We start from the raw sequence: 15343 nt of genomic DNA, 5'->3' as shown, positions 1-15343 counted from the left end.
TTAAACAAAACAAAAAAGCGAAGCTTCCCCCCCCCGCCCCCCGTGTTTTCCCGATGGTCCGCCGGTCCCCCCCGTGCCGGTGGTCTCGCCCGGAGCGCGGTGGCGGCAGCGGCGGCGGAAGTGGCGTCAGTTCCGGCGGGGCCCGGCCGGCAGCGGGGCGGGCGCCATGTCCACATCGCTGGGCTCCAACACCTACAACCGGCAGAACTGGAGGGACGCGGTGAGCGGGGGGAGCCGGGGCACGCGGGGAAGGCGGGAGGAGCGGGACCGGGGGGGCTTGCGCTGCCAGGAGGCCGCCAGGCGAGGGGAGCGCGGGGAGGAGGCGCCGGGACCGGCCCTGGGCACCCGCGACCCCCGACCTGCGGTGCCGCGGCTCCCGAGCCCTCCGTACGGCAAAGGGACGGTGCTGCTCCCTACGGTCGGTGGGAGGGGGAGCTCTCGGTGCTCTCTGCCACCACGGGGGCTGAACCGGGCCCCTCGTGTGCTCTCTGGAGCCGAGGCCTCTCCTCTCAGGCTATGCTGAGGGATAACGGGGCGGCGCCACCTCCTCGGGTCCGGGCGCTCACAGGGTCAGATCTTAAGAATATGCTTTTTTTTGTTTGTGTGCTCTAAGTTCTACATCAAGCTACAGCAGCCAGCAGATCGCGATTCTTGAATAATTTGAGCCTGGGCGGTGGCTTGCAGTTCTCCTGATGTCTCTGAATCTTTTTGCGTTTTTCAGTCAGTGTGATGAGTTTAACTCAGTAGCATTTTTCAGAGTGCGACTTGAATGCTGTTGTGATGGCAGAGTTTGTTATAAATTCCCGATTTTCTTCTTGCTCCCCGCAGGACTTCCCTATCCTGTGCCAGACATGTCTTGGAGAAAACCCCTACATTCGGATGGTATGTTCCTTTTGGACCCTGCAGTCCTTCCCTCTGTGTTGGACTCTAAAACTGTGGGGTCTGGGGACTGAAGTAGGGCTGGGTGCAGGAGGGGGTGCTGAGTTGGACACACACACCTGAGCATCTGGTTCTGCACAACAGGACTTGGTTCCAGCCGTTGTTGGTATGTGGTGTCATGGTTAGGGGTGTGATATAAGAGCAAATCAATCAAAAAGGAGAGGAAGATGACGTAGTCCAGTGTCTGGAGTGCAGGAAAGAGTAGAACATGAAGCTTTAATGCTTCATGTGAACTGTGACGTGGAGAGCTGTGAGCTACTGAAACACTAAGTAACACAATTCCTAAAATATGACGAACATGCACTACTAAAATTAAATTAAAGCTGACTTGTGAAGGTAATTTAAATCCCTGTTTGTTTTCCTTGGTTTCCTCTGTGCAGGGTGAGTCAGTCCATGTTATGTTGCTTTTCTCTGCTCAACCCACTTGTGTGTGACCTACACTGACACGATCTCCTTCACATTTCTGTGCCACCAAGTTTGCTGAGAGAGACTGGGATATTTTTATGAAACACAACCTTAATGCTGGTATAGGTGATATATCAAAACCAGGTTGTTTTCACGGACATATTTCATGTAACATCATCTTTCCTGAAAAATAGCTCTTATTACTCCTTTTCATTCCTATCTTTCATCAGTGCAGGGGTGGGACTTACAATACTCTGTTTTTAATGAATGTTTCTAAACCAGAAGTGGATTGAGAGTATTTTAGAATTAACTTCTTTGTCTTGTTGACCTTCCAAGGTGTAAGCCCAAAACATGGGGGTGGATGAGTGTAAATGCAGCATAATTATGAAAAAAACCACTGTGTTATAACATCAATGATATGTTTTCTGTTGAACTGATGATATTTCATGTTTTCTTTTATTACTTTTTATTACATTTCAGACCAAAGAAAAATATGGAAAAGAATGCAAGGTATGTTTGTGTCTTTTGAAAAAAGAATGTCTAAATTGGTGCAGATCTAGGAATAATATGTTTTAATGATTAAAAACCTGTCAGCTTCAGAAAAGCACTTATCTGGGTTAACAACTTAAAATATTTATGTAACTACATAAATTTTTAGGTCAGTCTACTGTGCTTTGTTAAACAAAGTCAGTTGGTCTTAAAATAGCAAAATTTTTGAGCAAATCCTAAGTCTGTCTAAATCTTCATGTTTATCAGAATGAGGGTTTGTGAATACTGTTGTACTGTATTTGAAGGTATTTCAGCATTTTAAATGATTTCATGTTTTCTTGTGCAGGTCTTTTGTTTTTACTCAGAAATGCATAAATACCTGGAGTTTAGGGTTAGCTCTGCGTATGTTACTCATGGCTATGTGGTGATTTGTGTTAATTATTTAAGAAATAAGCCACATTTATTTCTGAGAGAGCAAGAAATAGTGTTGACTGGACTGAGGGAAATCAAAGGAATTTTTTGCCCTTTTACCAGTTCTCTTCTGAAGCAGAGAGAAGGCATGTGTTGAAATCTGTACAGATTGAGATTGTATCCACATACTCGGGCTGTACATGCAGCAGAAGCAGATGTGTCATTCCATGACATAAGAGAGAGCAGTAGTCTTTTTCTGGACCAAAGGTCTCATAACCTCTCCCAGGGTTGCTGCTGTGCTGGTACCTCATGTAATTCATCTCTGGTAGCTCTACACTGACATCTCCTGGAATGAAGGAGAATTTCTGTGTCCTTTGAGTAGATCTGTGCTCAGGCTATTGTAATAAATTAAAAAAAAAAAAAAACAAGGAAAAAAAACTTCCCTAAAACTTTCTCCTGTCTAAATAAAGCACCAAATAGAAAACTGAGAACCAAACAGAAAACCGAGCTCTGTGTCTTAGCACTAAGATGGAGAAGTTGTACTTACGGTTTAAAGAGATTAGACGAATTTGGAGTTTTCAGTTTCCGTGCAAGAAGCAGAACAGTCACTGTGGAGAGAGAAACAAGGGTCACCTTTCTGTGTCCCAGATTTGTGCCAGGCCTTTCACCGTGTTCCGCTGGTGCCCCGGGGTGCGGATGCGCTTCAAGAAGACCGAAGTGTGCCAGACATGCAGCAAGCTGAAGAACGTCTGCCAGACCTGCCTGCTTGACCTGGAATATGGTGTGTACCCAAAAATGTAAACCAAGAGAAGGAGCTGGCCTCTGAAATGTAAAATTGGTGAAATGTCTTTAAATTTGTGTGTGTATTTGGCACTGGGCAGTCTTGGAGAGGAACAAGTCTTGGCGATCACATCTGCAGCAGATGAATTACCTCTGGCCAGTGCAGGTTGCAGAAATAACTATTTCTGCTCTTTCAGCTTGTGCTTCATATGGATTTGTTGGGGTTTTATTGTTTCATTCCAGGTTTGCCTATCCAAGTCCGAGATGCAGGACTCTCCCTTAAGGATGAAATGCCCAAATCTGACGTCAACAAAGAATACTATACCCAGAACATGGAGCGAGAGGTAAGATAGTTACAGTCATGCTCTTGGCGTGACTGTGGATGGGGAGGAAAGGGGAGCAATGACCCAGCTTCTCTTAAAACCTTTTGCTTGCTCTGGTTCTGTGCATTAGTGTTCAGTGCTGGTATATACATAATTGTTTGTGTTTTACCTGCTGTTTAGATAGCCAATTCTGATGGCACTAGACCTGTTGGTGCACTAGGAAAAGCTACTTCTACCAGCGACATGCTGCTGAAGCTGGCCCGAACCACTCCGTACTACAAACGCAACCGTCCTCACATCTGCTCCTTCTGGGTGAAGGGAGAGTGCAAGAGAGGGGAGGAGTGTCCCTACAGGTACAGATACATCTTAAACAGTTAATCTGTTCACCACAGCTACCTTGGGGCTCAAAGAACCCGAGATCTTCCAGTGGGCAGGAGACTCAACACTGTGATTGGGCTCAGGGTGAAACTTGTATCCAGCGCCAGTAAATGAAGCTCTGTGGTGGCATATTTGTTAGTGAGCCACTGACTGCAGGGTTTGCCAAAGCAGTGACTGCAGCTCTCCTCTTGTGTAGTTCATTTTTCCCCTTCGTGGCGTCAGTCCCCTCAACCAGAGATCTTTGTGTTTGAACAAGAGGCCATTTGAAATCCAGCTCTTGTGTTTTGTGGGGCTCGAATGTTGAGCTGTCAGAAGTGCCATTCATTCAGAACTTGAGGCAGTCCTGGCTGCAGTTCAAGTTCTCAGGGCTTTTTGTTCCATTTTGGCGTGTTTATGTGGACAGGGTTAAGGATATAAGTGACCCGAGGGCTTGAGAAGGGAAGGTGGCAGCTACAGCCATTTTAATCCATGCAGCTGTCACTGGTGTTATAAAATGCTTTGCTTGCTGAACCTTAGGCATGAGAAACCTACAGATCCAGACGATCCTCTGGCTGACCAGAACATCAAAGATCGTTACTATGGAATTAATGATCCCGTGGCTGATAAACTGCTGAAACGAGCATCAACCATGCCTCGTCTAGACCCCCCCGAAGACAAGACTATTACTACACTGTATGTTGGAGGGCTTGGAGATACCATTTCTGAATCGGATCTCAGGTGTGTTGGTGAATTATATATTGCCCTTGCCTTTTTGTTTGACACTTTGGTATCTGCTTATCTTCCAGTGAGGAAATCTCTCTTGCAAGGAACAAAAATAAACCTGGTTTTCAGTTTTCCTTAATGGGGAACTGGTTGGTGGGCAAGTGCAGGGGAGTGCCAGCTTGTTGGAGAACAGATTAAACAGGCACATTTCAAATGCTTTGATTTAAAATTTATTTCTTCAAACATGAATCATCCTTCTGAGCTGTTGGGCATACTGTGCAACCCTTTTTACGAGGAAGTCCTGTAGCCTCTAGCTAGCTGCTAAGAGAAGCTTCAGAGCTTTTATTGCTCCATAATTGCACAGAGAGGCAATAATGATTAATCGATCGATTATTAATTTCTAATGATCAGTTTGAACTGGGGATGGAGAAGAGAAAGCATACCTATTCTACCTGCTCTGCTCTGTACCCTGTGACTAGGAGGAGAGGGGTATCATCATGATTTTTCCCTTCCCCCCGCAGAAATCACTTCTACCAGTTCGGGGAGATCCGGACGATAACGGTGGTGCAGAGGCAGCAGTGTGCGTTCATCCAGTTTGCTACCCGCCAGGCTGCAGAGGTGGCTGCTGAGAAATCCTTCAACAAGCTCATTGTCAACGGTCGCAGGCTCAATGTCAAGTGGGGAAGGTGAGTGTGGGGGGAGGAAACCAGGAGGATACTGCCACAAGGTTCTGCTCCCAGTTTCTGTAGTCTTGATAAGCAGGATTGGATATTATGGTGGAGTAGATATTTGATTGGTAAATAGTTGGGGTCCTCTTACAGCTTGGCTTTGTTTCTGCAGCGGGATGTGGGTTGGAGATGACACAAATAGTGTAAGAGATTTCCTGGCTGAGGGTTATGGATGGGTTTCTGTAGTTTTGCTCCTAGTCCATCTCCTGTAAGCACTGTTTGCACACTTTGTACCACCTGTCTCTGATGTTGTGAGTCTTTCATCTTTGGCCTGAAACAATGGGTCTGGATTAGATAAGGTGAAACTACCGTGTTACAAATATTTCCTTATCCCGCTTTTTCTCATCCTTGTTCTCAAACTTTTGTCTGTTTCCCAGATCCCAGGCAGCAAGAGGAAAAGAAAAGGACAAGGAAGGTACTACAGAATCCGGGATAAAGCTGGAGCCAGTTCCGGGACTTCCTGGTGGTAAGGGAGTTGTTTTCATCTCTGAAACACTTAATGCTGACCTGCTTCCATGAGTGAGGCTAGTGTTAAATTTCTGGGAGCAGTGACAGTTCGGGATGGTAGAGGCAGTGGTGAGCAGAGCAGTTGTAGTAGCTTTGCAGCAGATCCAGCTGGGATGGGAGATGAGCTTTGTTTAGAAGCAAATCCTGGATGAAAAGAGAGTTCTTTGTGTGATGAATGAAAACTTAAAGCTCTGTTCAAGGTACTTAGGTCTGAGACACTGGCAGCCCATGCTCTTAATGTTTTCCTAATTCACTGAGCGTTGTATGATGGAAAAAGCAAAGCTGGTTTTGGGTGAAGAAAACCAGTGACTGGAGTTTCAGGGCAGTCCTGCTCTCACTGTTCAAAGGTGTGATGGTAGCAGCAGTTTGCCCTTACGAAAGCACGGATTGTGCCCCCTCTCTGAAGGAGACACCTCTGCTTGTCTTGCATCTCCATAACCACTATGTGCTTTTTCTGCAGCTCTCCCCCCTCCTCCAGCTGCAGAAGAGGAGGCTTCTGCAAATTACTTCAACCTACCTCCAAGTGGCCCCTCAGCTGTGGTGAACATTGCCCTGCCACCTCCCCCTGGCATCGCTCCACCACCACCTCCAGGTACTTGTGTTTCCCCCTCTAGTGGGGGTGTGGAACTCGGTGTTAGATGGTCTGTTCCTCCTTGCCTGGCCATGCTACAACTGATGCATGCCCTGAGCTGATTTTCCTCATCCCTGATCACACAGGGTCAACTGATGATCTAAACTGAGCTGTCAGCACAGTTTAATTAAACTGAGCTGCCTGTTGTGGTAGGTATTCACTTGCAAATTCCCAGGCATGGAGATCCCCATCGCTGGTACTGAGACCTACTCAGTGCTTTTGCTGGCTGTGTAAATGCCACATTAACCCTAACTTCAAAAGGTAATTTTGCAGCTAGTTGACTGCCAGCCTGTTTTTGGCTCTCTGTATATATCTATCCAGAGTTCCTTTTTTTTTTTTAATGGAACGTTGGACTCTTGTGGGTATATTTTCTCTGCTGCACGGTTGAATAGAAAACATTTAGATGGGCGTTACAGACATCTGCCCAGTCGCCCCACCAGCTTTTATCTGTGAGTAAGGATGTGTGTTGGGTAGGGATTGCCCCCAGTTGTACTGAAAAGAGGGAAGGAGTTTTTGGGGAGGTGGGAGATGAGCACATTTGTGAGGCACAGCTGTGAGCCAGCTGTTCTGTCGGCGCTTTGAAGCAGCGGAACATACGCATTGGGTTTTCTGCTGCTTTGCCTGAAGCTGCCAATTTTATTCCTGCAGGTTTTGGACCACACATGTTCCACGCCATGGGGCCCCCACCTCCCTTCATGAGAGCCCCAGGCCCCATCCACTACCCATCCCAGGACCCCCAGAGGATGGGTGCCCACGCGGGAAAGCACAGCAGCCCCTAGCACGTCCTGCCACCCTCATCCTTGAAGTAAATGTTATTTTCTAGTTACCATGGTAGCACCATATGTTGAGCTGTGGGTGAGCTAGAGACGCCTTATTCCCCTGCTTGCAGCCACAGGGCAAGCTGAGCTCCGTGTCTCCGCTAGCTAATCGGATTGTTGGTATGTCCCAGGTCTTTCTTTAAGTGTTGGGGGGGGTGGGGGTCAGACAGGGGGGTTGTCTGTGGGTCTGGGGTACCAGAATTACAGTGCTATCTGTGTATCCCATTGGCACACTTTTGAAATAAACTTCTGGAAAAACAAAACCAAACCCTTTTCAAGCCCGTTTGATGTCCTCAGTCTGAACATTGTGGACTGTTTAAATGTAACCAGAGACTCTTCTCTGTCAGGTAACTAATGATGTGCTAATCTAATGAGGTGTTAAACCAGGACTGAATAAGAGCTGAAAAACAAGCTCATCAGATGATGTTGTTGCCACAGGCAAACCCATGGCTTTGCCTTACACAGAGTTTTCCTCCCTCCTTTTTCCTGACTTCTGGCTTTGAAAAAAAGACAAGAAAACAAAACCTTTTTTGATGCATCACTTCTAATCCTGCTCATCCTGAGCGAGACAAGTGCTGGGTCAGCAGAGCAGCCCTCGGGCAGTGCAGGCATGACGTGGAGTGACAGGTCAGCAGTTGCCCAATTTAGCCAGGTGACAGCCCCCTCAGTGGCCCCACAGGCTGGGCTGTGTTGCTGACAGCTGCAGGGGAGGGCACTGTGCAGCCACAGCTGCTCTGGGGGAGATTTGGGGCTTTCGAGGCCCTTGGTGCAGTGTCTTAAGCTGTGAGAAGGGTCCCACTTCATCCTGCTTTTCCTTCTGTGCTCCCACTGTAGTGCTTGGCCAGGAGTGACTGCATCCTGCATGAAGCCTGCTGCTGAGTAAGGTCTGTGTACATGTGGCTGGAGGATTTTAGATTTATCTGTGTGTCAGCTGCTTTTGTGCAGTGGATCTGTGGAAATCTTTCTGTAAAGCAAAACGTGATGGGGCTTGTTCTGAGGCTTCATTTGCTTGTTTCAAAAAAAGTACATTAAAATATTTGAATTTTTCACCACTGTGCTTAGACCCTGCTTCCTGGAGTGCAATGTCTGGGGACTTTGTCTGATTTTTATGTGGCTGCTCCCACAGCCAAGATGCAGTGTGGGCAAGGACAGCATGTCTGCTTTTGGTTTCATGTGCTGTCCTTTATGGTGACAGAGTCCCATGATGGACTGCCAGGCTGTTGGAGGGGATGTGCACCATGGACTGGCTTTCTCTGGAGAAAGCTGGGCTTTGGGCATGGGTGATTAGTTCAGCTTTTGTCAGGGAAGAGCCATTTCAGGGCAGTGTTGGGCAGCAGAGGCTGCTGGTGGATAGGAAAGGGCTGTGGCTTTTGCCACTGCTCTGGCCCCAAGACTCCACAGCCAGGGCCTGTGAGTGCTGTGCAGACACGTCTCAAATGCAAGAGGCTTTACATCATCACTATTTATTTATTATTTCCAGTTCCCTGGGGTTACATGGCTTCTGCAGATGATGGACAAAGAGGAGAGAGGTGGAACTGGAACAGGGCAGCAGTTGAGCATCACAGATCCCCAGATCAATGGGCTGTTGTTAGCCGCAGGTCCCACTGTGTGTCACTGCTGAAAACGGTGTAATTGGATCCTCACTGCTGATTTTCACATTCCCAGAGAAGCCTGTGCTCTCTAGAGTCATGATCACGCTGCTTTTCCTTCCCTGTGGAACACCCTGGCAGGATCCTCAGACTGGTGTGGGTCCAGGCAGGACCTGATCCTTGTTAACCAACTACATGAAGCAAATCTGGCGTAAGTCACTCAGGGCTTAGATGTTCAAGCAAGGCATGCAAATAGCAGTAGAAAGGGGAAAATACCAGCTGCCAAGTGCTAGCCAGTGGAAAATACAGCACAATTTTCCAACTCCCACTGTTCCTCTCCCATCTATCCTGGTTGTGCTGTGTTGGTAAACAGGCAGATTCCCAGTTCCTCAATTTGTTTTGTTGTCCAGCCAAGCCCAAAGTAGCTGCTTTTAACATGCCAATGCCTCCAGTAACTTGTTTTGCTGCTGCTCTTCCATTATCACCTCCTCTCACCATCCTGACTGGAATGACAGATGCAGAGTTGTCCTGAAGATGGAATTTCTCTGCAAAAGCACCAGCTGTCAAAGCAGGTCTCTTGTGTCGGTGAAGACGCAGGGAGGGAGTTTGGTGTGTTGCAGCTGGTGGTGCTGTTTTCCACAAGGCAGGGCAGAGGACAGGCTGTATGAGGTGTTTTGTATGGGAGCTTGTGGGGATCTGCTTGATTAACAGCAAGAACTTGGCTGGCTGGCTTGGCGCTCACTGCCCTTGTGACCAGGGCTGCTGCAAGGGGAATTCAGAATGGTCCCAGACTCGAGCTCGGTCAAACCCCATCTGAAGATGACAACCCCGAGACCACTGGCTGAGCTTCCATGAGGGATACCTGCCCCCTCTCCCCCACCCTGCGAAGTGTGTCCGAGTCTAGCGAGGAAACCATCCGTGGTGGTGGGGAAGGAACAGCTACAGCTCTTCGCTCTCCGGCAGGATCCGCACCCAGCCTTGCGCCACGCGGTTGAAGTTGGGCCTGTGGGAAATCACCTCCAGCACGCTCAGGTTGTCCAGCTCTGCGGTGGGCAGAGAGAACAGCTCCCCAACCACCGCCCTGTCAAACGGGGCTGGGGTCCTGTGGCACAAGGAGAAGCAGACTTAGTCACAAGGGCATGCTGTGAAGGTGATAGAAAAAGTAGGTCTGGATTTACTGACTCTGAGCCCAGCACAGCCTAGCAATGTCTGTGGCAAATGACAACTCTCCTCCTCCTCCTCCCCAGAACACTGTTAGAGCCCCTGCCAGCCCAGCAAGGTGCTTCTCTGGTGCAGAGCCCACCTCAACTCAAGCTTTGGTGAGACTAGGGAGCAAGGCTCGGTGCCTGAGTGTGAATGGAAGTGTTCTGTACGTGGAAGGGCTTAGGTTCAGAGAGCAGTGACAAACCCCCTGGTCATTAGAAAGCGTCTCAATGTGTTCTGCAGAGGGCTGAGGCCGATGGCTGCTCCAGATCCCTGCAGCACATGTGCAGGCAAATGTGTCTCTCTTGGCCCTGGCTCCATCCTGCCTTTTGGGACGGCTTCTCGTGAACTATGACTAACAGGAGGAGCAGTGCGGGGGCAAGAGCTGTCATCCCTTCCTGGAGAAATGTGGAAAGGGACTGGAGAAGATTGTGCCAGCCCCCAAAAAGCCAAGAATGTTGGTTTTGGAGCAGCACATGGAGGCTGAGCTATCAGTGAGGCAAAGCTGGGAATGTTTGCTTTGGGAAGCACTGCTAGAACACGAGTAACGTGGCAGTGTTTTGCAACAGAGGAGAAATAAGAGGGGGAAAGGTAAAGTAGAGAGATTTGTTCTAGGAACTTTCTCTCTTCTGGGAAAAGATAGTCTTTGTCAAAGGTTGGTTTTCACTCTCAAGGCAGCAAGGTGGCCCCAGGTCTTTTCATCACAGCCTGAATGTTTAAAATTGGGAATAAATCAGTCTTTAACACAGTTGCTGTTGAAATGGTGGACTTGCCGTTGCCTTGTGACCCATGTGAGCTGGGATTCAACCAGCCTTAGGCAAGACCACTGGCTTTTTGATAGCCAATCTCTTCCAAAAGGCTTGTTTTTCTGTGGTTTGGTATTTGAACTGAGAAGTGATTTAAAAGCCAACAGCTTGGAAGATCATGAAAAGCCCAGTTAAAAGCAGATTGGCTCTCTGAATCTTCCTGCCTCAGTGAAGAATTAGAGGAGGTGGCGAGAGGCTTGGAGTTAAATTAGCATCCATCTGTATTAAATTACAGTTGAAGACTTTAAATAGAAAGGCAGCGTGTGAGAGAGGAGAAATGGTGCAGGGTAAAGCACTATTCAGAAACATGCCCTTGCTTCAGTCCCTGTCCATAAATAAATCCCAAGGCAGGAACATGGCTAAATGTTGAAATAAAAGAGCCAAGTGTCTGCAGCAGCTTTTCGTTCTCCCCCTGCAGCACCTCCTCGGCTGTAACTCCTCAAGGAGAGTCACATGGCAAAGCCCCAGGGCTGAGGGGGAGGAGATCAGCAAAGGGATGGTGGTGGCCAGGCTGATCTCTGGCTTTTGGGATGCCATTCCCATGTGGAGGGGTTGTGGCTCCCCACAGCCCCTTCTACCAGGTGCTCAAAGCACAGCAGTCGTGTGTCCCATGACACAAATCCAGCCCTGGTGTGGGCACAGCAGAGCTGCCCCCAGCACAGGCCCAGCACTGTGCCCATGGTCTGACAGGGAGCAGTGCTGTGTCCTACTGGGGAGCTCCACTGGGAACTTGAACGCTGTAAGGCAACTTTGGCCAGGCCACCAAGGCCCAAGTAATTCCATCCTCATGACAGAGGCTTTCAGCAAGGAGGACCCAGATTCCCTGGTTTGCAGATTCCCTGGGATGATGTTCAGTTTAAAAGTTCAGTTCTCATTATTCTACCATGGGCTGCTGGTGCTTTGCTACCACCAGATCTCCATCTCCTGGATCCCCACCGAGCACCTTTCCAGAAAGGAAACCTTCCTTGGCAGTCTCTGCTCCAGCCTTGACCCCAATGTATTTTGGAGGTGTGACGAGGCACCAGCTGTGCTCCATCAGAAGCAGCCACAGGGCACAGAGCTTGCCAGGCTGAGCCACTAGAAATCCCCTGGCCTGGAGGCTTCAATCCCAAGCAGGTGTTTGGAAGGAATCTGGTGACTTCTTTTAGCACTTTGTGGGATGATTAACCTTATACCCCCACCACTTCCAGCAGCTGCTTGGATACCTTAAGGAAATTAGGAGACTTGGCACTGTCTGTGTCATTCCTCCACCCAGCCCAGAGCTGAGCCCAGCTGGGAGCAGAAGTGATTCCTTCTCCAGGACCATGTGCATGAGAATTAGTCCTCACAAATTTCATCCCTGAGGTTAGCCAGTGAGATCAGACTGCTTAAGGCTGCGCAAACCCAGTGGTAGAGCTGAGAGGAGATCTGGGGAGCTGCTGGAGGCAGGGACCTTTGCAGGGAGCCACAGAGGAGCTCCTGAGCAGGAAAAGAGCATCCTGAGCCCTTGCTGTGCCCCTGTGGTGTATAGAGAGAGCACGGACCACTGTGTTTCCCTCACAGGATGTTGGATGCTTCTCAAGGCTGAAGGGCTTGAAGGGCTGGCCAGGTTGGTGGTGCCTGCCTGTTACCTGTTGAAGCTCCTGAAGTCCCACGCAGGGGGTCTCATGGGTGGCTGGTTCTTGCCATACACAGCATCATCCCTGTCACCAAAGAGCTCCTGCCACGGGCACCGGTAGCCCTTGGGGATGGCGGTGACGTTGAACTTCTCCGGGGGGATTTCTTTGAGGGGGCTCGAGTACCCTGTGCAGGGGGAGAGACAGCATGGGCTGCTGGGGCTGGGAACAGCCTGGCATTTGCATGGCCGTAGAGGACCTGCCTGCTGGGGCCAGGACTGCATATCTATAACATAAATATATATTTATATATTTGTATATGTACAAACTCTGGGGAAGGGTTTGGGACAGAACCCTCGGCAGGCAGCAGCTCGCTACCTCCAGCCCCACACTGCTGAGATCACAGCGGTGTCAGGTTTAGGGTGCAGGCAGGATTTATTTACCTGGGGCCAGAGCACTGGGGTTCAGGACTTTGCTCATATGCAAGACTTTCTCTGTCTTCTTGGGCACTTCTGGGGGGCCACCCTGGGGCGATGCTGCCACGTGGAGCTCGGAGTGATAATTCTGCTGGCCCTCGGCATTCTCCTCTGCCTGCGGGGGGGAGAGTCAACAGGCACAGGGCACTTCCCCTGCCCCCACTGGGACTTTGGAGGTGGCTGAAAGCACCTCAAAGCTCCCTCCATCTACTCACCGTCCCTTCATTCGCTGGATCTCCTTTCTCAGTGCGGTGTGAGCCCCCTGGCCCTGGGAGCTGCAGGAGGTAAGGAGAAGGGTTAGTGAGTGGATACTGAGCTCCTTGCTTGCCCATCTCCATGCCCAGCCCACCAAGCCATCTCTCCTCTCGCTTCATCTCAGCGTAGCAGCCGACTGTGGCTGCCCTGTGCAGAGACCCCCAGCCCTGCCAGGGATTGCTTCCCTGGAAAGGCTGCAAGAGCTGGGGAAGGGCTGTCTCAGACCCACCTCCCTGTAGCCACTGGGATGCTCAAAAATGAAGCGCTGCATCCGCCTCTGGCGCTGCTGGAAGAGCTGGGAGCCGCGGTTATTCCGCAGGGAGAGTTCCTCGATCATCAGGTCCTGTGTTGTGCTCATCTTCTTGCCCAAGTCCAGACGGGGCTCTGAGGAGGCCAGGAGAGAGCACAGCCACAGCTGAGGATGCTGCAGTGCTGGGGAGCCCCAAGCCCAGCACAGACAGTGTGTCCCCTCATCGGGGTCCCTGTTGCGTGGCTTAGTTGTGTCAGAGACTGGTGTTTCCTCAGTGTGAGGAACTATCAGGGAATTAGCTCAGCTCCAAAGGCTCAAACAGCCTCACTTGCCCCATGCATGGGTCAGTGGCCTCAACCAGAGCTGGGTCTGGCCCCTAGGCAGGGAGGGCAGCACTGCCCTGGGGCTGATGGCACCCCTGCACCCTCTTACCATCTGCAGGGCCCGGTTTCATGATGGTCATCACTTGCTGCCGTGCTCCTGGGGCAGCTCTGTGGCAGGGGGATGGATTCTGCCTGGCTGGAAGAGAGAGGCACCCCCAGAGTGACACCAAGCATGGGGACATGTCAGCCCCAGGCGTGCCACAGAGAGATGCCAGATTTCAGCTGAGCATCACCCCTGTCCAGCATCATCCCTGAGCATGTCCCCTCAACAGCATCATCCCTGAGCATCATCCCTGAGCACGTCCCCTCAACAGCATCATCCCTGAGCATCATCCTTAAGTATCTCCCTGCGCCGCTCTCCATTCCCTTCAACAGACATAGGGAATGTTCAAAGCATGTTGCCCCTCAGCCCCTGCCTGTCATGTTTCCTTTCTGCCTTTCTTTAGGGCAGAAAGTATCCTCAGCTCTATCCTTGCCCACAGTGAGCCAGTGTCCCTGTGCCCTGAGTGCCCCCGGAGCAGCACCTGCTGCCGCAGCCCACGGGGCCAGGGGGGCCCTGGCTGCCCCCCCCAACACCTCTGCCTTAGCAGAGCTATTTTCAGCTGTTCGCCCCAAGGGTGCAGGAGCTGTAACCCTGACCCTGCAGGGAGCTGGTGAGCCCAGCCAGTGGCGAAGAGGGGCACGGGACTACTGGGCTGGGTCGATCCTTTGTGGAGAGGCAGCTGGAAACCAGCCCTGTTGTCAGCCCCCCAGGCTGCCCACCTGCAGCAGCACAGGGCACTCGGCTCAGTAAATGGGAGCTGTTTGACCCCATTGAGTGCATCTGGTGTCCCTCACCTCAGGCTGATGCTGGGCAGTTTCCCCTAAGGGCCCTGGAGAGCAGAGGGTCCCCATGGGGCTGTGGGTGCCTGGCACGCAGCTCCCTGCCAGCCCTAAGCTCAGCTTTACCATCTGCACAGTGAGCCCCAGACCTGCGTCCCATCCTTCCCTCCACCCCACTCCAGGGAGACTGCACCCTGACCCCACAGTCGTGATGTCCCCACCACCAAGGCTGGGACGTCCCCAAGCCCTGTGCACCCACCCACCCACTGCCTCCCATGTGGGGACCTCACCTTCCCTACCTGGCCAGGGGATGCCCCAGATGCTGGGGAGTGAAGATGCTTCTCCTGCTGTGGAGGGTGATGAGACCAAAGCCAACCTGCAGCCACCAGTGCTTGGTGGCCCTGGGTGGCCCTTCACAGCAACCCCTGGGCTCCTGCCGCTCACCCCAACCCGTCCCGGGCTCCAGCCCAGATGCCAAGGTCCAACCACGGGACAGAAGTTATTTCTGGCTGAGAAAGGGGGCGGAGCAGGGCTGTGACCCTTGGGGACCGGGATGCCGTCACCCCAGCACGGGACAGGTCTGACCCACGGGGATGAGGATGCCATCACCCTGAAGTGGGGCTGTGACTCCTGGGGACCAGGACCTGTCACCCCAGCATGGAGCAGGGCTGACCCACGGGGATGGGGATGCTGTCACCTTGGCACGGAGCAGGGCTGACCCCTGGGGACAGGGGTGGTGGGCACATAGCAGCAGCAGGAGGTGGCCATGTGCCATGTGTTCCCAGGCCACCTTGGGGACAGATCAGAGCTAGGCTGGGTGGGATAAAGGCAGTTTATTTCTGAGCTGGGTATA

General features: G+C 51.1%; 2 protein-coding genes across 2 annotated transcripts; one reads left to right on the top strand and one right to left on the bottom strand.

Moving 5' to 3' along the window:
- Positions 1 to 119: 119 nt before the first annotated feature.
- RBM22 (RNA binding motif protein 22) lies at positions 120 to 8160 on the top strand. Its single transcript, XM_018081155.3, has 11 exons — positions 120 to 220; positions 829 to 882; positions 1825 to 1854; positions 2893 to 3025; positions 3268 to 3368; positions 3528 to 3700; positions 4242 to 4442; positions 4949 to 5113; positions 5533 to 5621; positions 6123 to 6254; positions 6942 to 8160. The coding sequence occupies exons 1-11, from the start codon at positions 167 to 169 to the stop codon at positions 7070 to 7072; spliced, it is 1263 nt and encodes a 420-aa protein (XP_017936644.2). The 5' UTR covers positions 120 to 166; the 3' UTR covers positions 7073 to 8160.
- A 398-nt stretch (positions 8161 to 8558) lies between these two features.
- Positions 8559 to 14888, bottom strand: MYOZ3 (myozenin 3). The gene is made up of 7 exons (XM_008921008.2): positions 14790 to 14888; positions 13718 to 13804; positions 13265 to 13419; positions 12996 to 13055; positions 12748 to 12895; positions 12320 to 12491; positions 8559 to 9802 (listed from the first exon to the last, which is right to left on the bottom strand). Exons 2-7 carry the CDS (start codon positions 13746 to 13748, stop codon positions 9640 to 9642), a joined length of 729 nt encoding a protein of 242 aa, XP_008919256.2. The 5' UTR covers positions 13749 to 13804; positions 14790 to 14888; the 3' UTR covers positions 8559 to 9639.
- Positions 14889 to 15343: the final 455 nt, after the last annotated feature.

The sequence above is a fragment of the Manacus vitellinus genome, unplaced genomic scaffold (assembly GCF_001715985.3).
Source record: "Manacus vitellinus isolate BGI_N305 unplaced genomic scaffold, ASM171598v3 scaffold_51_pilon, whole genome shotgun sequence".
NCBI lineage: Eukaryota > Metazoa > Chordata > Aves > Passeriformes > Pipridae > Manacus > Manacus vitellinus.
Note: the sequence above shows the minus strand (reverse complement) of the source record. Positions and strands in the feature narration are given on the sequence as shown.

What these genes read in the sequence shown, in the direction of transcription:
- RBM22 (XM_018081155.3), top strand. Translation starts at nt 167, where the DNA reads ATGTCCACATCGCTGGGCTCCAACACCTACAACCGGCAGAACTGGAGG. An exon ending in AGTTCCGGGACTTCCTGGTG is followed by an intron (nt 5,622 to 6,122) that starts GTAAGGGAGTTG and finishes CTTTTTCTGCAG; the next exon opens with CTCTCCCCCCTCCTCCAGCT. An exon ending in CGCTCCACCACCACCTCCAG is followed by an intron (nt 6,255 to 6,941) that starts GTACTTGTGTTT and finishes TTATTCCTGCAG; the next exon opens with GTTTTGGACCACACATGTTC.
- MYOZ3 (XM_008921008.2), bottom strand. Translation starts at nt 13,748, where the DNA reads ATGACCATCATGAAACCGGGCCCTGCAGATG. An exon ending in CCCCAGTGCTCTGGCCCCAG is followed by an intron (nt 12,492 to 12,747) that starts GTAAATAAATCC and finishes CCCCCTGCACAG; the next exon opens with GGTACTCGAGCCCCCTCAAA. An exon ending in GACTTCAGGAGCTTCAACAG is followed by an intron (nt 9,803 to 12,319) that starts GTAACAGGCAGG and finishes CTTGTGCCACAG; the next exon opens with GACCCCAGCCCCGTTTGACA.